Source organism: Apteryx rowi, unplaced genomic scaffold, assembly GCF_003343035.1.
Source record: "Apteryx rowi isolate R43461 unplaced genomic scaffold, aptRow1 scaffold_7, whole genome shotgun sequence".
Lineage (NCBI taxonomy): Eukaryota > Metazoa > Chordata > Aves > Apterygiformes > Apterygidae > Apteryx > Apteryx rowi.
In genome coordinates, this window is record NW_020450982.1 from 1126263 (window position 1) to 1149000 (window position 22738).

At 42.7% G+C, this 22738-nt stretch overlaps 2 protein-coding genes across 5 annotated transcripts in view; one reads left to right on the forward strand and one right to left on the reverse strand.

The window, feature by feature from the left end:
- LOC112976064 (coiled-coil and C2 domain-containing protein 1B-like) overlaps positions 1 to 6640 on the forward strand; it is a 59675-nt gene extending 53035 nt beyond the window's left edge. The window contains exons 37-39 of the mRNA XM_026086912.1: positions 583 to 673; positions 3427 to 3558; positions 4611 to 6640. Coding sequence (XP_025942697.1) covers positions 583 to 673; positions 3427 to 3546 — 211 coding nt within the window. The 3' untranslated portion in view covers positions 3547 to 3558; positions 4611 to 6640. The remainder of the gene's footprint in view (positions 1 to 582; positions 674 to 3426; positions 3559 to 4610) is intronic.
- Positions 5403 to 22738, reverse strand: part of ZFYVE9 (zinc finger FYVE-type containing 9) — a 64098-nt gene continuing 46762 nt past the window's right edge. For 2 of the 4 annotated variants that reach the window (XM_026086915.1, XM_026086913.1), the window contains exons 11-19: positions 21089 to 21313; positions 18697 to 18779; positions 17871 to 17975; positions 14792 to 14942; positions 13221 to 13301; positions 11753 to 11915; positions 10508 to 10613; positions 9205 to 9381; positions 5403 to 8320 (exon numbers count right to left, since the gene is read on the reverse strand). In XM_026086915.1, coding sequence (XP_025942700.1) covers positions 8159 to 8320; positions 9205 to 9381; positions 10508 to 10613; positions 11753 to 11915; positions 13221 to 13301; positions 14792 to 14942; positions 17871 to 17975; positions 18697 to 18779; positions 21089 to 21313 — 1253 coding nt within the window. In that variant the 3' untranslated portion in view covers positions 5403 to 8158. The other 2 variants (XM_026086916.1, XM_026086917.1) reach the window with 2 other exon arrangements.

Here is a 22738-nt window from a genome sequence, read left to right on the forward strand (position 1 = left end):
AACAATAGCTGGAATGAAATGTTCCTTCTTGTTGAAATTCTGTGTTTTGATATATCAAAATGAAACAGAATAATTTGTTTGACTTTCTCTTAATAAGAAGTTTGTCAAAACCAGCATGTGCTTGTGAATTGTTTGTTTTGATGATACACACAACTTCACTGGGAAACTTTTCAGCCAGTTCTACTAAACATCCTTTGTAAAAGGTCGCTGTCTGTCCTGGGTATCAGGCTACTCCTCTCCTTCCTTGTCACACTAAGGCTCTTCAGTGCAGGGACGAAAGCTGCTGCTGTTCCTGGTGCTAGTCTAGGACTCGGACTGTTTTTCTTTACTACTCTCCTCATCTTTATTTTGGTTGTAAGAGGATGATTAGAAAATGAGTACCTCRGTGCCTTGTCCTTGTAGTCTAGTTCAGTTCACCAAGGCTTTGCCTCTTTCATCCAGGTTTTGGAGTTCTGGTAGCATGTCTTAACCAGACTTCATGGATACGATGATGGTACAAATAGCAATGGCCTTTTAACTTTCTTTCTCTTTAATGTTCTAAAAACCTTGCCCTTTCCACTAAGGAAGACTTCTTTCAAACAGGTCCTTTTTCAGAAGTGACAAGCAGGTGGGGACAGCACACTTGAAACTGGACAAGCTGGAATCAGAATGTGAAGTTAGAGAGATCATCGAGGTACGTTTTCTGGGTGAGGTGTGTTCTACTGGGAGGTAGTATTTGAACACGAAGGGATAGTGAATGTTCATCTCACTTGAATGTGTGTATATAGAGATAATAGTTTTGTACTGGATCAGTTTGCTAAAGAATGTTCTTAATTGTATAGCCTATTGTGAGACTTTTAAGGGGATAAAGTTATTCACTTCTGAACAGTGAATAAATAAGCTTTAAGCAAATTTGTGAGAGAAGTTGTGATATTTTCTCAGTTTTAGTCTTAATGTCGATAGGCATTTTCCAAAATAACTGTTTTAGCAGGCACTGAAGGCTTGATGCAGAATTCACTGGTTGTGAGCCTCTTCCTAAGAGAGAAGGAGGGAGACTAGGCGATCATCCCTTTAAATATTTTTATCTAAATGATTTTGGTCAATACTGTAGCTTTTCTCATTGTTTGGTTTTCTTCTTTCGATTTGGAATATCATCTTTCTACCATTTCAAATTTTTGCGAATGGAATCCGCAAGGGTGGTTTTTGATACATGCTACTTTTGTGACCGATGGCTCCTGCCAGCTGCCTCTTCACATGCCCTCATTTCCTGTGTCAGCTGGTGCCTCTACTGGTTGGAGTAAGGTCAGCTTCCAGGTCTTTTAAACTCCATAGAGAGGGATGGTGGGAATGGAAGTAGCAGCACTTCCTCCCTTTTTAAGAAAGTACTGGGGCTGGCCCAGAACAGGACTGTTTACAGCTGCACCAGCCAAGTTTGCTTTTGGAAGTTTTTTTAATTATTTTTTTTAAACCTCTTTAAGGGATTCCTGGAGAGGTTCTCTCCAGTCTACTCCAAAGCGATGAGATTAAGATGCATGCTTCTGACTGTGTCAGTAAAGTCTTTTTAGCTCTTCACGGTTTCTGGCAAGCTCATGGCTCCAGCACAGGCCAAGGCAAAGGCTTTGCATTCTGTATAAAGTGGTCTTCAGAATCATTTTCAAAGGTTTTGGCTGCTGAATCAAGCCCTCTTATTCTTACAGCACCCAATCCCTGTTCTTTCAGCCTCTCTGAGTCTTGTTCTAAGCATCCTCTCTGTATTGTGCACAAAGTAGAAGGACCAGCTGATCCCTTTGGAGTCACCTTTCCTAGAGCTGACACTGGCTTTGAACACTTGCTGTAATATACTGACTGTCCAAGGCATTTGCTCTGCTCAGAAGTAACAGCTCTCAGAAGAAAGGACACTTGGYGAGGGTCCCTTGTCAGCTGTCTCAGGCTGTTGTGTTCAATTAATGTGAAAACCACGTATACCATGTTATACTCTCAAACTGGTGGTGTGGAGCAAGATCCTCTTGAGCGATGCACAGAAAACTGAATCCCCCTGCCAGGGGTGTTCATCCTGCAGTCTTTAAACACRCAGGTGGAGGGTCTTGTTTGCTCTGCAGGCGGGAAATCTGGACCCATATCCTACATCACCTTCAAGGATTGGGCCTGTCCCACGAGCTTGTTTATCTTCCATATCGATGAGAAGCACCTGATCTCAGCCTGCCAACCTGGAYGGCATCTAAGGCCTTGACTGGAGGTACTCTGCTTCTTCGCACTAACAGGCTGGTGTACTTGGTCCCTCTGATTCTGCGAATCCCTTTCTTGGTAACATGAGAGAACGTTGTCATGACTCTGGTCACCCTGTCTTGGCTGTGACAGTTTTGGTACTGGGAACTTGTTGGGGACTCTGCTCTGTACCCAGCTTGTTAGTGCTGTATCTTGCAGGAGGGGTGGGGTGGATGCTGGAGATCTCTCAGATCTTATCAACAGCAGAAAAACAGTCACCTGGCAAAGGGAACTGGATTTTTATCCTCATGTTACTCTAAATATAGTTTCTCCTCACCACGTTTCAGTCTCAATTTTTCTGGATTGTCTGCTCAAGCAGAGAGGCTTCTCTGAGCACAGTGGGTGTCTCCCCCACCTCCGTGTCTAGGGCTTTGGCATTTACATTTCAGTTCTAAACTTTCTTAAATAACCGGTCAAATTCTTTCCACACAAGAGAAACAAGGCTCTTGGAGCGGGACTCACAACTAATATTTGGAGCCCTGATTTGTCTTTTGCATCCCTGGGGATGCTGTTGTGTCTTTCCWTAATGATCCCATTCCTTGTTGCTATTACCCTTGTAAGAGGGAGATTGAAGCCTAGTGGCTGATCTTCCATATTGTTTGCAGGTACAGTTTAGTGTAGAACACTGCTTAATCCCTTTCTAAAATGGTCTCCAAGTTCCACCTTAATCAGGGTATTAACTTACCTGTTTTCCTCTCTTAAACTTCACACCTATAAGCGAGGTTGTCTGCAGATTCTGTGTATCGATACAGTTTTGTCAGGACCAGAAATTCAGATGATCCCCCAAAGTATTTGTGTCAGCTGCCGACAGATTAAAGGGTTAAGCAAAGACTGTCAGAGTGGATAGAGAGCTGCCATAAGATCACTAAGCGGAGTCATCAGAAAGCCCTCAGGCTGCATCACAGACTCGCTCAGGGAACCACTGTTCASGTCTGTGACGCTCGGAGCAGGTAGGCAGAGCCAACGCGGCCCCTGGTAGAGCTGCCTTGTGCYGCCTGCGCGGAGGACCTGCTCGCGGTAGCTGAATCTGCTGCGCCTCCCAGAGCGGCAGCCACCAGCACGTGATCTCTGTCATCCTTTAGTCACACAAGAATAAAGTCAGTGGTTGCCTAAGGCACTGCAGTTTGACATTATCGTGTGTGTGTGTGTGCTAACTGCTCTTCTTTCTTGTGGCTCTTTCAGATTTTTGATGGCAGAAAGCCCACTGGAGGGAAACTGGAGGTAAAAGTGAGACTCAGGGAGCCCCTCAGTGGTCAAGATCTTCAGACAATTACAGAAAACTGGCTGGTCCTTGAACATTAGTTCATATCGGAGGTATGAATACTGCTTCTAAAGATGGTCTGGCCAGAACTTGATAGGGCTACAGATAAACTCTGCAGGAAATGATGTCTTGTATTGACATTGACCTAATTATGTAGTTCAGGCTTTAGTACCATTCATCTTTATATTTCTAGTGGTGAGTTGACTTAATTTAAGAAATGAGGTTACAGAATCTCTGATTAATTTCTATATCAAAGATGCTATTTCACAATCCCTTGAAATATAGGGAGAGCTTGTAGCATCACCTTTATTTAAGATAATATTTAGAAAATAAGATTGACAAGCCTTTTTTAGAAGGGAGGGTATGTCCCTGCTACCTACTGTTTGCAAAAGACCTTTCATAGATAGCAAGGACTCTTCTTCCTCTGCCAGAAGCTGGAGACATGCGTTTGTCTGTCTCATGAAATTCTGCTTGGCTTCATCTGAAAAGGAAACTATAGGAAATCSCCTTTTCTCTGGATACTTGAGACTTTTGAGCACGGAGAAACTGTACAACTGAATACAGGCTATCTAAGGAGCTGTGCCTGGTGGCCGCTGCGTTAATACTCAGTTAATGCTCCCTCTTCCTTAGCATATTGTTTTGCTTTGCTTTTATAAACTGCAGTTAAGCTGATATTTATTAGCTTCACCAGGACATTACCTATTTGCCGTATTTTAACTTCCAAATTGCATAAGGTTTTACAGAGTGAGAGGTCTGGTTTCAATGCCTGAGTCTGAGTTTGAAGCACAGAAAGGGCTGTCTAGTGATCCTTCCTCACGGTCAGGGGTGTCAGTGAGCCTCGCGGTTTGGCTGAGGGACATGTTATGCTGCTTTATGGCCACATCTGAGGTGATAACTTGGCCTCCTGCACTGACTGGGCATCTAAGCATTTCCAGTCACTAGAGCTTAATAATTCTGCTCCACTGACTTTCTAGATGACCATCCAGGAAATTAATGTCAGCATTTTACATATAACGTGACCTTGGATTGTGAACACTTATTAAGTATTGCATCCAGTCATTTCTCTCTTTTGTTTTGTCTCTCCTCCCCTCCCCGCTCCCCCCAGGAACGTTAAAAGATGTGGGATGAACATTGTACGCAGAAAGATGCTGCTAGCTGCAAGCACCAAAGATGTTAAATGAATGCACTACTGAACCTAATGTCTATTTTGGTAACAGCCATAGTGCTTATTAATAACTTTTTAAGGCAAATGTAAGGCTCTGGAAATTTGCTACTGCAGGGGAATGTTACTAGTCTACACAAAATAGACAGAACTGCCTTAATGTGGGACTACTAATGTAGCACCAGGATGAATGTTACATTAACTATGCATAGTGATGTGCGAAAGGTTTAGCCCCTTAAAAATTCCCCGAGGCAGAGCAAAAGCTTTTCAGTCAAGTCACAGGTAAGACCTTTACTCAAATTCATTCCGTTAAGTGTACGAGCACCCAACATGGTACCGTGAACACAATCTGCTACCGCTTTTTCTGTTCCCTCTTACCAAGGCCTGTTTTTTTTTTCCTATCGGTTTCTTGGAACAGAGGAGAGAGAACTCGGTTCTCAAACGAATCTAGCAGCAGCGAGTGTCCCCTGCTCTATGCATGCTATTGCAGCAAGAAGTTAAGTGGGATATTGCCTTTAAGATGAGAATGCAAGACTTCTTAGCAGTTTGGGTTTACAGATCTACCTTTTTGTTCTGGCTACCAGTTGTTTGCCATGCTTGCTACACTGCTTTTTCCAGTGCAGCCCGGGTACTGTGCCTTCATCTTTCCACATCACCCCCCACCCGCCTTTTCTTTAAACAGGTTACACTGCACTGCTGCTTCCCAAATGTTCATTGTATTTCTACAAAAACAGGCTTTTACAGTTCTACCAGGTGATGGGGAAAATAGCCACTCTTTATCATGTAGAAAACTGGATGATGACTGTTTTCAGGAATGTATTTGATTAGCAGCGTACAAAAAAAAGGTACCAAATATGTTTTGTGTTTTTAAATCTCTGTGAACTAACAGAAATGCCTGAGCTCGAAGGAGAGGATGTGCTTGCACTGGGGAGGCAGAGTGCTGCTGCAGCAGCTGTTCAGTTAGGGCAGGTTTGCAGACAGAAGAGGAGTCCAGACAAGTAAGGCAGTGCTGCCTCTGTCTTCCTGAGCGGATGAAGACAATACAGTATTTAGGTTTTAATTTCAATAAATTTAATATACAAAACTACATGTTGAAAATAAAAATATAATATGCAGTTTTTTGCAGTGTTAACTAACTGAATTTTAAAAGTACAATTTTTTTTCTAAAACAAGTACTCATTTCTTAACAACATGGTAATTAAGGTCATTTAAAAGGCTATGGTTGAAGCAAACATGTCAGTCACCAGTTGATAGTGTTTTGCACAAACATAATCCAAACCTAAATGACTTTTGGGGCAAAGGAAGAGAAGATTAAGATCTTTAACCTCTTTTACTGCATTATTAAGCATAACAATGCAAATAACGTAACTGGAAAGCCGCTGCTGTGGCAAAGCTAGAGTGCAGTCTCTAGAAAGAAGCCTTTGCTTAGTTTATGGAATGCTCTTCCAGATACTGAATCTTGCCTACACCACACGGTGCTGCACTTTGTCCCAAAGTGTGTGCAAAAAGAGTGTGCAGAAGGGAGTTTAAAAGTAACCTTAGCCCTGTTCCACTGCACAAATATATAGGAAGGCTAATGATTGCGTGGAGTAGCTTAAGGTTTATCCAGCATGAAACACTAAGCCACCTTTTCCCAAATGCCAGAGGTAAGGTTTTACCTTGATGTACACTTAAAAGGAAAGTGTTAACTACTGTGCTCCCTCTTGTTGGCCAATTTTTATTTCTGGGGTTGGACCCCAGTTCTGTGGCCCTTCTCTCCAAGTGTTGTGTGATGACAGCTGTCATTTGCTGTATTGGATTTGTAAGGTGGTTTTTTTTGTTTTTGGTTTTTTTTTTTTAGCAGTAGCCACTTATTCACAAATGCACTCTGTACGTATACTGTGCTGTTTTTATGTAAAATACATTGCTACTTGTACAGTTACCTTTTCCTTTGCCCAGCTACTGCTGTATATACTTGCTTGTTTAAAAAAAAACCCCATAATATCAGTGCCACAGTAGCCTTGCAATTCTCCTTGTATTTGATATGGCTCCTGTGTTCTTCATACACAGTAGAAACAAAACAAGTCCCAGTGCACCCAACAGGACTGATTGCAAAGTAGGGACAATGCAAGGTCTGAGATACTGCTTTAACCATAAATTAGCCCCTCCATTTCCAAACTACTTTCCTGTTTCTGAAATGGCCACAGTGGAGGCAGGAGGGGAAAAACTTTGCCCTCTTCCCGAGAGGGACATAAGCAGCTGCTTTGCATGGTTAAGACTAAACGAACCAAACCCCTTCTGCTTTCAGCTCCTTCCCCTGGTTAGCAGCTTTCCATGGAGACAACTTAATTTAATGAGAATGTGGAACCACATTTCCTCTGGCTGATTCTCAATTCCAGCTTCATACTGTTGTGGCAGAYGCGAGCAGCTGCTTCCTTCACAAATGCCCTCTTAGGTGAGACCAGGAGCACTGGGCCAAGTGCAAGTTTTCAGCGCTGACCAGAAAGCCTTTTTCAGCAGAACATGCAAAAACAGCCACTCTATACTTTTATCACAGGTAAGCTTTTACATGGTGCTGCTAATATGAAGTGCAAGCTGTCTTGTATTACGTGACACTAGCGTTACACTACAGCATACAGCAAGGAGGACAATAAAGCTGCCCTGGGTGTTACTTTAAAAAGCAGGATCTACTGGGGAAGAGGAATGAGATATAACTGCACTTTAGGGCTAATATTTCCTCTGCTTGTGACAGGTATCTGAAATTCATACAGATTTGTAAACAAAGTATAGAATAGCAGAGTTGTTCTAGGAGATTATAGAAATCTGCTGAGGTGACAAGTTTTTATAGTAAATAGAGGRAAAAAAAGTAAACTAGCCTATTACACACACACAACTTGCAGTTTACATAATATCRCTTTCAGAGAGATGCCTGCCCTTCTCCTCCTTTTGACAAGGTTCTCATATACAAATGTAGTTATGGCTAGGTAATCTTTCCACACCTCTCTCTAGGGATACCCCAGAGGTATTTCAACCAATAATCTGGTCAAAATAATGTAAACGTTACTTTTTAATGTCTACAGAATAACCACAAACGGCGTTATGATGAGGTCAGAATGGAGGTCTTGATTGTTGTTTCTTATGTGTCCATCTACAAACAGTACAAGATTGGAGTTTCATTTTTTATTTGCGCCCCAGTGATCTTTGCACCCGTTTGAGCATTTAGAGTACATGACTGTAAGTCTTTAAACATGAGCATTTTTCTAAACAGTAACAGAAGTGTATTAGCTGCAAGGATAGCATAGCCATGTTGTAGTATAGAAGCTGCCCTGATCCTCTGTTCGTTGACAATGCATAGAAGATTTAGAATTATGGAACAACTGTCCCTCCCCCCTCCCTCCCTCCCYCCCTTCCCATTAATAGTGTTAACAAAAGCTTAATTTTCCAGTTTTAAAGTGCAAATGATTCAGATACAACTGCTGCTGGAACAGGTCTGAACAGAAAATGAAGTCCTCTTATGAGATGTTTTCCAGAATATAAAAGATGAGCTCCATTATGACTGGCCCCTCACTCAACTGACAAGCCCCTCCATGAATCACTGGAACTAAGGCACTGTCCAGGTCATTCATGTATTGAGAGGGCAGTGGCTGTCCATTACTCCCAGCTTGATAACCAACCTAAAAAATACAAAGTAAGAGTGGGTTTTAAGGCGAACAGGACACAAGGCTGCGGTTCAGCAGGCAGTAAGGGAAGTGACTTTGCTGTGCAGGAGGAAGAGGGGCTGGCGGGGTGCCATGGTCTCTGCCTGCCTCTCGGGGACGGCAGGCACTAGAACAGGATGGAGCAGGCACTAAAGCAGCTTCTCCAGTTGCTTTTGTTTCTTCTGTATGTTCCCGGCAGCTGCCTAGACAAAAGCAGCCAGTTTTTTCCAGTGCTTTGTCAAAGCAGCACTCTCAGATGAGCGGGAACCACCACACCCTGCGTGATCAGACTAAGTTGTACAGCACTGAAATGCRGGTAGATACTACAAGCACTTCTGCTCTGAGGCAAGGCCTGCTCTCCTGCCCAGAGAGCCTTAGCTCTGCTTGCAGCTTTGCTGCGGAGCRTTCTTGGGGGGACCTTCCTGTCGCTCTGCCACCTGTGCAAGGCGATCTTTTAAGAACAGACTGCTTGTTCACAGTGTTTTTATGCTAAACCCAAGAACACATTTACTATGCTCATGTTTAATGTGGGGCGGAAAGGCTAGCTTAGGGGGGATTTCCTGAGCACGCCCCAGGCCTGAAAGTCACAGCGTTGGTCACAGCTCTCTGACTACAGAGCAGGTGCTGCGAGGGGCAAGTGGGGGTCGAGCACCAGTGTTAATTCGCACTATGCACAGCTTTCAGATTGCAACAGATGTCCCAAAACAACAAACAACAGTTAGTGCCACTAGGTTAACATTTGGTAGTGGTAGTTCTTCAACCACTGGAACAGCTGAAGTGTCATACTTCCTTCTTGAGGAACAAACAAGGGGRAAAAAACACCCACCCAATTAAACTGGAACTATTCAAGACTGACTTACTTGATCTGAGTCAAGTGTAACACGCAGCCCTAGCTTAGTCATTCCGTCTTCTTTTAGCAATTTAAGGTGAGGACAGAGAGCTAAACAGAAAGCCTTTGCCACATTTTCAGTCAGTCTGCTATGATCAGCTGGGTCGCTCAGACCGTTATGTTGTTCATCATTTTCCAGGAAAAACACCTGGGGGAAAAAAGTCAGTACAAGCTATAACCCTTGGATTTTATAGAAAATAAGCTTAATTAATTATTGAAATTATGTTTAAACTTTTGACAAACAGACTCGAAGAGCGTCTCAGGGAAGTTGGGGAAAAAAAACCCTGAAGATAAACCACCTAACTTAAAAAAAAAACAAAACAAAAAACCCCACACACACCCTTCAAAAAGATAGATAGATATTTAAAGAGCAGTGTTCTCAACAACCTTTCAGTTCTGGTCAAAATCCTCATTATGGAAATTCACTATGTACTGCACAGTTTTTAATAAAAACCTGCTTTTGAAACAGGTGTTTATTTCAGAAAAATTCATGTTTTTTAGTAGAAGCCATCCCAGTCTCAAAAAAAAAATCCCTATTATTTTCATACTACTGTTGTTGGTTAGTAAATTTATCTCTGTTGAGCCTGACTGACCTTGGAAAAAGCACAGTAAAGTGGCAAGCTGTAACGTGATTAACTTGGTTCCCACTGGGCAGGTTAAGTGAAACATTTCAGGAAATCCTGTAATGCTAGCACTTGTGTGCCGGCAGATTCACAGGTCTCATCAGCTATGTAAGTAGTTCCTTAATCGAGCAGATGCTGCGAGCGATTTATGCTGCAGCACCTTCATTTTAATTGTTCAGCATTTTAGCAAAAGAAAGGTAGTTCAAAATACCATTTTTAGAATAAGTACTAAGATTGGTCTCCATTAAAAAGGAATCTTTGCACATGTAGTTTTTAACACAAATACAAATGAAACCAGCTGTTACTGTGGGTAACACAGGGAGTGAGTTTTTCTGCTTCTTCCCAGGTTCAACAAGAGCACAGGAAAAGAGGTGGCCAGTGCAGGGTAGGCTGTACAGGATGGATGTGATTGATTGATAGCACCTTGAGCTACACATCGGTGATAGGGCACTGTTAATTCTGCGTTACGCCTTAGTGAATCTTTCCTTCCAGGTAGGAGAGCTATTACAGGTTTGTCCTGAAGAATCTTCTACTTTTATTGGTGTGTAGGGAAAAGTAGGGCTGGACTGTGGTCAAGTGAAGACAGTGCTGCAGCTGCAATCGCACAATGCTAAGTCTTAGCTGACGTGCCGATCAGGTTGACTTCCTTACCTCTGTCCACCGAATGACCTTTCCGTTTGCCTTGTACTCCGAGCCATGAAATATCTTCACGCTTGTTATAGACTCCATTGATTTGCCATCAATAGGGCTTACAACACTGCAAAAGCGGAGGTAAAGGGTAAGTTCCTACTTAGCAGAAGACAGCATTTCATGGTGGTCACCTGGATAGTTCTGCTGAACAGAGGACATCATTGCAAAGGAAACTGTGTCATGGACGAAGGGCAGCTAGCCGGCCTGGCTTGCTGTATAGGCTCATCCATAAGTGCGTCCTCTGCTATTCGAATTACTACACAGCAACTTACGCATCAGCTAAATGAGCCATGGACAAGCGTTAGCCTCAGAAGGGAACTCTCCAAAGAAAGACTCTGAGTGCCAAAACCAACAATTTTGACTATCGCGGCCAATTATGACCACGCTGCTGGGCTGGATCTTAATAGTGAGCAGCTTTGCGGGAACGGGCTCCCACTGGGCTGAGCCTCCCCGCAAGCAGCTGAGAGGTGCCCTCCCTGTCAGCACAAATCAGGCCCAGGAAGGACCTTCCTGCACATTTTCAACACAGCTTTGCATCAGAGCTAAGACCTCAGAAGGTCCTAACACTGCAATATGAGATGCATATTTCATGCAGATTTGATTTTTATTCATTTATAACCTCAGTGTAGTCCAGCAATACCTGAACCGCTACTTATACAGCACAAAACATGTTCTGCAGCATTTGTACAGAACTTAAAGCTGACCCAAACAGAATGTACCTACAGAAATATCCTTTCTATATGCTGATACCTTAAAGATGGTAGCTACCACAACAGTGCTTTATTACAATAAATACTTAAAATGACATAAACACCTTTCTTCTGGCTTAACTCTGAAGGCTCCAGATTTACTATTGGTATTAAATTAATTTTACTTCCAGCATTACTTAATGCAAATTAAGTTATAATATGCAGGATTCAGCACTCAGAGTTGAAGACAGGTTAGTGGTTTCCAATAACTTGATAKTGGCAATGGCAAGAAATCTTTCCATAGAATTGACAACATTCTAAATTGATGTCCCAAAGCTCTATTATCTTGGTTCCATTTTCATTACATTTAATTGCAACTTATCACTCAAAATAGAGGTGCAGACTTGTAATTCCTATTGATTTGCCATCTCAGGCACCTTAAAAGATCAATTAAATTTTTTAACAAATGCAGTCAAACAGTCACCATTCATTGCTGGGAGACCGCTCCTCTACTTACCCCTTACTGAAGTTTTTATCATCGTCTACCCACTGAATATGAACGTGTTCCTGAGGATCTTCAGCATCTACTTTGCCACAAGTGATGGTGAAGTCTTTCATCTCTCTCAAGGCCTGCCTCAAAGAGTCCATGTTCTCAGCAGTTATCTGGACCATTACCCCATCTAGGGAACCAAGAAATCCTCATAAGCCAAAATACGCCACAGCCCCACTGAACACAGCCCATAAAACAAACAAACATCCTTCCAACATAAAATTTCAGAATCTGTTTTAAGAGGTACATGCAGCAATGCCAAGGAAGACCATTTCTTAACTCTCAGATTCCTAACACATGTAGCACTGACGGCAGTTGACGAGGGAAAACACAAGGATAATGTGAAGTCCATCTACCAGGTAAATTCAGCTGTAGCAATGGCCACATTAGTTTGTCTCAAACGCTTGACACCTGCTTTAGGCAGTGTTCCAGCAGTGACAGTGTTTCTGTGACCTCAACGCTTGCCTGTCAGTGGCAGAATTAAGATACAGAATTTGGACAGGACCAGTCTAAATTACTGCAGAAATAATTTGGGAATGATAGAGTTCCCTAATGTACAGACTCCTGGTCTGAATCCATCTGTCTTGCACTATAACAACAATTTAGACCCAGAAAGTAGCCTAACCACCTATATCTACTGACTTACTTACATTCACATGGCTGCTTTTCAGGCCCCGACTGGCCCTCAGCCCGTTCACACAACTATAAGCCTCAAGCTGACACAGGGGTTCCTGCCTGCCAGCGGAGCTGTAATAAGTGACTGTGTGCATCGGCTTCTTGCCTACCTCTCTCACAAACTGTAAAGTACAAGCTTAACACRCTACTGTCCGCACAGCACATTTGCGGCAAGCTTAGGCCACGCTGTTAAGCAGCTGAGCTAACAAGCAGTAATGGCCTTCAATCCCGTGAACACGGTCGTTTATTTGTGTCATCTGACAACTGGTAAGAGAAGAGTGAACCAAATCAGAGATGTACTAGATCAACAATCTTGACTTTTCATGTTCTCATCTGCCCACGTATCAGAATACACAATGTTTGTTCACAATCTTGCATAATGCAGAGCTACTTGGGAAACRGGGTAAGTTGAGCAGGGCTTCCTCTCCTGGTCGCTGGATTACAAGTTCCACTTTTCTTAGGCTCACAGTTTCTTCATTCAGCCCAAAACAGTGCACTGATCCCAGGCTCACAAGCCAGGTATTTCGTACCTTACCCTCATTTTCTTCTGTCACTGTCCCAGAGCATCTGGACTAGTTATTTTCTCAGTTAAGTTCCCCATCTTTGAAGGAGACAGGTTTTTTGGCTAAAAACTAAGATAATGCTGAAACAGCAGCCTGATTCGAATGCCCAAGGCATAACAGCAGAGCCCTAATAACGATATAGCTAAGCAGCGGTGAGAAGGAACCAGTGCATTTTAAGCAAGCGATTCAGTTCTTACCTTCTACAATACTGGACTTGGCAAGGTAACCTGAAGAGGATTTTAAAGCTCCGCTGAACACAAAGAAGCTGGCACCAGTCACTGCAACAACAACAGGAGTGATTTAGTGGGGCTTTTGTCAAAGCAATGCCTGATACAAGAGCCGGGTATCGCAGCTCTATCATCCAGAGAGGCAATTAATCTAAATCAGGCAGACTGCTGCTCGGAGTTATGGTGACTTTAATGCAYGGCAGAGGCTTGGCTAAGCAAGGGCAAATCACCCAGTGATTTTCTAAACTGGACAACAGTTTTGTCAACCTTAATAAATGCTCATATTTAATCTCTCTCCCCACACACGCACACCTCTAAGATTCAGGACTGTATTTTAGAGTAAGCAAGTGCATAATTTGCTTTTTAAATGTTCCCACACAACTGGCAAAGATTGTACGTGGGCTGTTTACAGATCACACTAACACCAACACACTGGCCAYAGCTCAAAGCCAGTCAACTTAAAATAAAATTCTCTTAAATGATCAATAAGCATCACAAGGTACCTGCTGGAAATCCCTCTTCTCATCCCGTATGTAAAACGAGCAGAACTCAGATATGAACATCAGCCCTGAGCCACCTCCCATGCCAGTATAAACTCATTTGAGTGCCTGGGGATATTGCCAACTCAAGAGTTGGCCTCTGTCTTGCTTGGTCTCATTTGGAGATAATATAAATGCCTTTGCCATAGATTTTTCCCCAAACCCCTGACATTTAAATTCTCAGAACACACCTGCTGCATTTCAGCTTAATGTAACCAAAAAAGAAACAAAAAAAACCCCATGGGAAATTAGATCATCTAATTGAGGTGAACACTGAGGAGTTTCTGCAGTTCTTGAGGGTGGGTTATTAAAACGCAGCTGCTGTTGGTTGTTCTTATTTACCTTTCTCCCATATTGAACCCAGTCTTCCTCCTTTCCCATAGTATATAGGTCAAGCACAGGCAACTGCAGCCTGGCCCGTGCCCTCCAGTAACGCCAGTGACTGCTCTCCTTACTAACACAGGAACGTTGCCTACGGAGGTTACAGCACTGCRACCTCCGGAGCAGCTCTGGAGCCCTCTCTCCCAGGCTGTACTGTGCAAGCAGCGTCACCACGTTTACAAGGGAGGCAAGCTGTAACGGGCTTTATTTTATGCCGGCTTGATCTCCTCCCCGCTCAGGCAAACTTGGAACAGCATTGCTGACCTAGAGGAGCATCACGTGGGCTGTACGCAGGATGCRAACCGCACACCGTGCCCCGACATCTGAGATCACAGGCTCTGCAAGGGGAATAAAACACCGAGAGGGGCAAAGGGCAGACAGAGCAAGGTGTTCCCAGGTGCTGCCATTCCTTGCGTTGTGTGTCTAGCTTACAAAGCTGCCAGTTCAGTAGTGTGGGTGCTCTGAATTATTTCCTCTGAATGAGCAGAAACTCGGTGAAATACCAACAAACCCAATTCTGACAGATTCGCGAAGCCACATGCCGTAACAGTGTCACGAACGGCAAACGACAAGTCATGCAGAGCACGGGGGCAAGGCCTCCCCGCGCACCCCCGTCCTCACCCTTCCTCGGTTGATTATGGATACTGATGGCCTGCGTCTGGTAGTTCCCGTCATCGTTCTGGACGCACACCAGATGCGAGTCTGCTTTCTCGTTGAAGCACGCTCCCCCTGCCAGAACATGCTCGTTGGATTTGTTCATGGCTTTCATCATCTGCAGACAAAAAGGTTTAACCACTTTTACCCTGTTCATCAGGCACTACCATAAACAGGCGGTTCCTGGAACAGTGCAGCCGGACAGAGTAAGCTTCTCAATCCACTTCAAGAGAGGTTTCAGCACTCAGAACCATAAATTTCCTTTGAAAAGGGGGCTCAGGCCTTTTATCATCTAGATGTTTTACAGGGCTACCTTTTAAGTAATTAGGATAAATGGTATGATGGACAGCTGAAGTCTGAAAAAGTTACTTTCTCCAGCCATGTTAAAAAATACATTTAAAAAACAACAACATTTGGATGTAATGTCTGGCTTGTTTATGCTACTACAGCTGCTTATAATATGGATGATATAGATCACAAATGAAAAATACTGCCTCCACAGAAAGACCAGGACTCAGACGCAYGGCATTAATGCATTAATCCTAATTCTGCCATGAGTCTGTACTCTGACCAACATCAAAGCTTTAGTTTCTTCGTGCCTCATCCTCATGAATTTCTGAAATTGGGATCAATGCTCCCTATTTCAAAGGCTTTTTAAAGAGACTTGAATCATGGACATCCAGATATCATTTTAATTCTCTGGAAAGGAAGCCTCCAGAAAGCACCCATAAACTTTTGTGATATACCTTCACTTCAGTTTTTCTAATTAACATCTACTTAAATGCTTTGAAAAAAATATCCTTGTAAATCATACAGCTTCCTTCCTTTTTCCCCCCTCACTTCCCTTTCACGGAGACTCAGACTATGAGATCTTTGCTCCAAAAAGAAAACTGAAGCAGTCATCTATCTTTGGAATTTGTTTCAAAACTATAAACCATTTCTTTCTTTAAAAAAGCAAAAAGCTAATTAAATTACACACACAAACCCCTGTGAAAACCCTGAAGAGAAGGAGAATGCTGAATTATTATTTATTAATTGCAATTATGAAATAGCTATTAGTTATTAAAATAATTATTTTGTTTATTTAAAAAGCTAATTAAATTACATCCCCCCTCCCCCAAGTGAAAACCCTACAGAGAAGGAAATTGCCGAATTATTTGTCATCTCTTAACAGCATTCACACTCTTAACTGCACATCCGCTGCCTCCTGGAGCGGATAAGCATGCACACTACACACAACACATTTATCTCTCTCTGTCTAACGTAAAACCTTAATTATAGCGTCAGGAACATTAGCCGCTGCTCACTATTGACAAATGTGCACAGGTGTAATGTTTGGGGAGGGAACTTGATTAAGATTTTGCATCAGGCAGCAGTGTATTTCATTATCTAGTTTATCATGTCATGCTCCAAAACCAAGACTTCAGCTAAGCAGCAGCCGTCTTTCTGGAGGGCAGCAGTTGCCTTTAGCTTAGTCGGAAACAACGGGACGCGGCCACTGTATTTGTACCGTGGCAATTCACTAAAAAACGACAGTCGCTTTTGCTGAGGGACTGAATAGTGTCAGACAGGTAACAGTATCACTGGAAGTTGTAGGAAAAGAAAATCATTTTGAAGAGAAAGCTATGTATTTAATAAGAAAAACTATATACTAAATATTTAATTTCTCAATTACAATCTGAACTCACCATGTATAATCCATGCATAAGATTTCAAATGAGTCTTTAACTTTCTGAGAGTTCGAATGACACTCTCTTTGCTAATTAAATACTGCTTTACAAGGGGAAAACAAGTAAAGGTCTTGTGGTTTAATTCACATTAAATCAAACCGATTTAAAAAATCTCCGATGAAAAAAATCTCTAAAATTCAACCTTTCCAACTGGATTGCATACAATAATGTTGAATAAATAACACCTTTTCTCCATTTAAAAAGCTGAACCCTTGCTTCACACCAGAAAGAATACAAGCACGATACGGAGATTTTGCTGTCCTGCCTAACACAGGAAATTCCTCAAAGTTCAGCTTAGTGCAGTGTCTAGTAAGGAACCGAGATAACACATCTGTAAACGTCGGGCACAGCTAATGCTTATTAAACTGCATCTTGCATGCCAATATCTATTTAATTCATGCACTTTCCCAGTACAATAATTTCAGATTGGGTGCAAGCGTTAGTGATCTTTTCTGGTTTCTCACAGCATCATCAAGAATTAACATACCTTACAACAGACCCTTTATCTTCTTGCTTCACCAGCGTCATGTTTTCAGACTTCACATAAGAACACCTTTTCCTTTTTTAATGCATCTCTTCACTCTCACTATTATTTTACCCAAATGCCTCCTGCAGGGAAACTCTCCCATGAGATAAAGCTGTAGTYTCGTCTGATACTAGAAGAACGTTTAAAAACACCATTTTGCCCAGGAGGTTTCCTTTGGTCACTAACTGCTCATTTGTTTCAAAATACCAAGTTGACCATTTGTCCCCTGCTCTTCAGGCAGACGGCCCACAAAATCACCACCTTCTCCCTTGCTTTCTTTCATTATTGTTCAGATCTCTGTCACTCAGCTTTGTCAACAACACTGAATCCTAACTAGTAGAAAAAAATGGTAGTTTCTCACAACAGAAATCAAATATAAATTATTAAAATTTAAATACATACACATATTTCATATAAAATAATCAGCAATCCAACAACTAAATGCTGGGAGTGTGTACACATACAACATAGATGAGATCTGCTCAAGTCAGAACAGTATTTGCAATCCTCTAATATTTTCAATTATTTACACTTACGCTTTATATAGAAGTAATTAAAAGCTCTGAAGAAGAAGAGAAATTATCCTTCCTTTTTAGCTAATACAAAATTCAATCATGTATCTATTTTTCCTGTGGCCACATCCTCATTCTCTCTCAAAACATGTGCATCATGCATTTATAGYCACATTTTGAGACAGTTTTCATTAGCAGCAGTAAATAAAATGAAATTCATTTAGATCACAAGTCCTCCAACCACAAAGAAACAGTAAACGTTTTATTTTTAGCATTACCTCATTGTATCTGTTGCTGGGAATTTTGATGCTGGTTTTTCTGACTTCCATATCAACCACTAAACCTTGGACCACAGGCAGCGTGTACTGGTAATTTCTAAAGTCCTAGTAATTAAAACAGTATTTTTAAAAAAGTTAGGCACAATAACCATCATTACTATGTGACCTAGTGACCACTAGTGAGCCCATTAAAATAATTGCRGTCAGTGACTGAAAGGCAGGGAGGGAGGGAACCTCAGCTTGTAACCTGTGTATCTGAAGTACGCACACACACACACACAAAAGATTAGGATGTCTCTTAGTCATTTTGCTGATTTTCTTACACCAAAAATCTGTATTCTCCASCCTTGAATGTCATTACTGTATATAAGGAAGTTTGTTCTCTGTGCTGTTACATCACCGCATAGTCATTAGTTTCTCTAGCGGTGAGATTAGATCATGCAAAGGGAATTTCCCGTACTGAAAATATCAGCAAAGTAGGAAGAGCTACTAAGTTCGTTTCAGTCGAAACTATAATCAGAGAGCTGTGACTAAACACTGCCATGACCGAGCAATTCTGAGGAAGGAACCTGAGCAATTATTGCTTTTATTTCCAGAACTAAACGTTCCCAGGTGGCCAGGTCTCGGATGTTGATTTGGGCCCATTTTTACAATTTACCGCACTGTCAAAAGTTGATATCCGGTATCAGTAATAGCAGATCATCCACCCAAACGCCCGCTATTTCCTCTTGTCGTGTTTTAAGCGTGCCAGCTACTATGTGCAAGAGCGCAGTTCTCCCCCTGCTGATCCATGCACACCGACGGAACGTGCAACCTCGGCACTTACTGCAAGCAGGTTCATAATGGTGTGTCCAGTCTCTCCAAACAATGGCTTACGAAATCTGACACTGAAAAGCGGGCAGGGGTAAACTAGGGAAAACAGGACAAAAAAAAAAGTCAGATTCAAATTTGCCTACTGAGAGATGCTGCAAAACCAAACAATCTTCTCGGGTGACTATGGCAAGCAGCAGCAAAAGAAGAGGTTTGGAGGGAAGACCAGAGTTAAAAAGCAGAAGGGAGGAATGGTGTGGCATTAGAATAACGTGCCTTCCATGTGTGCTATGCCTCCCTGCCCATCACGCCGGCAGCAGTGAGAAGAATTACGTGGAATGCATACAAGTACCAAACTGTAGGTCTACACGCAGCAATTTGGACGATGACTGCAAAGATGACCTGCCTAAATGCCTTTCTCAAGGTACTTCATGGAAATGACTTCTCCGTTTCTATGACCATCCCGCAGCCCCCCGCTATAGCATCACAAGCCTTTAGATTCTACAGTTGACATGTGTGACATACGGAAGTGACAATACCAAAATTATTTCATTTTCTGTTTCCACAGTTCTTGAAAATGTGGCAAATTCTCTACYGGAGTATGTCAAAAAGAATTAAGACGACATTTACAGTATGTCAATGGTGCAAAATTTCCGCATTCCTTAGCTGACTTGGCCAGACTGATAAAACATCTATGATGCCGTTCAGTATGTGCTGTATGGATCTGGCTACATTCCATTATGTTGCAGTAGAAGCCCTAACTGAGCTTGCAACATGACTCATGCAGTAACGTATAACGCCAAGGCTTTCTAAGCAGGTGTCTGGAGGAAGGTTCCTTAGCTATCCTCAAGCGCCCACCTAGCCTGGTTTCCAAAACGCTGCACATCTTCACAGTTCCCACTGTAGTCAGAAGGAGCCGCAAAATGTTCAGCAGGTCAGAGTAACATCACCAGGATTTCCTGACGGCAACGCGCTCAGCTCTGCACACCGACGCGTGTGGAAAGCGTCACAGCTCCTACGCACACCCCACCCAGCTGACCAACTCGTGCGCCATTTCCCAACGCACCAAGAAGCGCCGGATTTCACAACAGCTCAGCTGCGCCCAGAGGCGCTCGACTCCTGCACTCAAACGGGACGGYTGATCTGCAGAAGCTCAGCAGCCATTTTCTGGACATCCAGCAGCCCAGAGTGACTCCTGCAACTGATCTGCTGCACATCCAGCAGTACTGGACAAACCAGCCAAAATCTGCCAGTTCCACCCAGAAAAGAGGATGCATCTGGGGAAGGCTGGCACACAAAGGCAGCCCCTACCTGGAGGGGACGGAGGAAGCGATCTGCAGTCACAGGACAAGTGAATATGCCCAAATCCAGCTCACGGCCATAGAAGAGACTCAAGCCTCAGCTTCCTAACAAACCCAGAGTAGGTACTTCCAGCTATGAATATCAAAGCATTTGTTTCTGTGCTAAAAACAGATGTCGCATCCTAAATATGAGCATCTTTGTTTGTTTTTTTAAATGCTGACAGGAATAAATACACTACTTAAAAACCTCACAGATGCATGCAAAAACATTGACACCTTTAACACTAATGTTTGTTTAGTCAAGTTTAATCTACAGTTCTCATCCTCAGAAAGCAAGTTTTGAAGATTTTTTTTCCTCTCTTGTAACATATATATTTTATGAAAATTTTCCAAATGATGTCCCCTACATGTCACAAGTTAAACTTACAAATCACTGTAAGGCATATCCTAAAGCTTATTTCGTTAAATCTACAGAAAGACTGGTAAGTGCATGTGAAAAAATGACAACAGACCATTTTCACAATAACACAGCTTTACCAGACCAGTCAAGTAAGGCAGCAAACGAGCAATACAGCAAACTTCTGACCCGTCATGGTGGACACACTTACAATAATCTCTCTTTGAACCAGTGATGGCCAGTGTCTTTTGAAAAAGATTTTATCCTAACTTCATGCTAATGTTATGCTAACGACTAATATTCACTTCAGCTGACGCTCTTCCATTTCACCATGGAAAGAGCTTAACATCTCAAAGCTGTCATTTGTCCTAAACACAGCAGCTAAGTCAGACTTGTTCAGCGCATTGCTCTATTTCGGGTCATTAAGTGAGCAACGAACAGTTGCTCAGAACTAGATTTGCCTCCATGAAAATCTGCCTGCTCAGCTAGTGCAGGTGTTGTAAAGAGGCGGTAGGTMATGTCACAACCTCAGGACTGCTGTGCTGTCAGTTGGATGCAGTGTGGGTATGAAGCACCAGCAACAACAGTTTTTACCTGCCTGTTTAAGTTCATATGGCTTTGAAAGGTAACAGTTCAGGGTTGGGTGTTCTCTAAACCAGAATCTAGTCTCCTGTAGAAATTATCACAGCTAAAAGAACTACAATACTTACGTCTGTATTCGGCTCCAAGTCTCAACATCAACCGGATGGGGAACACTTTAGCCCAGGGTGTCTCCCATTTCTGGATGAGGATGCCAAACAAGTAGGGTGGGGTTGGGAGTACCAGGTCCTGCAGGGACTGATACGTAGCCGCAACGTACAAGAAGCCCCCATGTTCTTTACTTCCGAGGAAGCTCTGGCTGAAAAAGGAGTGTCCCAGGTTGCCCACAACGTTACCTAGGAACAAAAATGCTTATTATTTCACGAGATTGAGAGCTATATCAAGAATTTAAAGAGTTTTTCAGAAGAGAGAAAAAAAATCATATTAAACATATTTTGCTTCCTGAAGCTACGTTCTCATTAATGCCCATTAATCACACAACAAAGATTTGCTACCCATGGGGGTTCAGGCTACCGCTTGTGCAAAGCTACATAGTCTATTATGGAATAGCTGCTTTAAACTAGAGTCACCAAAGCCATGGTATCTGCACTTGATCCACCTTTGGTGATACTTGTACTATCACTGTTAAGAAGTCAGATTTTCAGGCACATGCGCAAATACCTTCATTTCTGCACCTGACTGACTTTGAGTCATGCTTACAAGCATATTGGGACAGTACCTACGGTCACAGACCCACCACCTCTCCTTTTTTCCTCCGTTTTCCTAGCTGTACATGCATATAGGGAAATGCACTGTAAATTACATGCAATGCCTCCTCCTTTCTCTTCAAGGAAAAGAGCTCAAGGAGAGGCGTGTACAAATGCACCCGGTCAAACGATTAATGCCCATGGGTTGTCCTTCCTTTTACGCAAACCACTGGAGCGCCTGCCCAGACATATTAAAGATCTGGGACATTTGAGAAATTACACAAAAGAGTGTTTATTTAATTAGTATCCTTTATGTAAAATGCAACTGGGAAAGACACAGGGGAGAAATACCACTAAATCTTACTCAATTTTTATTCTTTGATGCTCTTAATTTCCAGAAATTTTTATGCTGAAATGCCTGAATGAATCTGCATGTTGATTAGATTATTATAGCATCCAATGCAGCACTTAACACTGGAGCAAAGAACCATGGTGTGATTCCTTTTATCTAATGTTAACAACAGCATGCAAATAACGTACAAAACAGCTGATCACTATTCTCCATAGGAAGACGTGAATATTAATAGCGCTGATTTGCTCTCAAAGAGAAACAAGCCATCTCGGAGAGAACAGTGTGGCTGATCACACCACTCACGAGCAGTCGCTCGCGTTCGAGGCATCCACACAGACCTCCAGGGCTTCTGCCGCAGCGCCAGGGCTTCCCCTCCTGCGGCACCGAGCTGACCCCGGGGACCTGCTGCTGCCCACGCTCCTACGCCTAAATGCTCCCTTCTCTCTTTGCAGAGCGTAGAGGACACCGGAGAAGCCGACGCTCCTCACTAGCAGTAACTGCCTCTCAGTTTCTCTCACAGTCATCATCCACGATCCAAAGAGAGACTGCTGAGTAGGAGTTTCTGCTCTCTCTCCACCAACTCGTAACGCAATGTTTGTAAAAAAAAAAAAAAAACCCAAGTAACTCAAGGCAGAGAAAAAGAAATGCTGTGCCCCTTCTTCCTCACCACGCACACACACACGAGCATTAGGTCTTAAGTAAGTAAAAAACACAAGTCACAG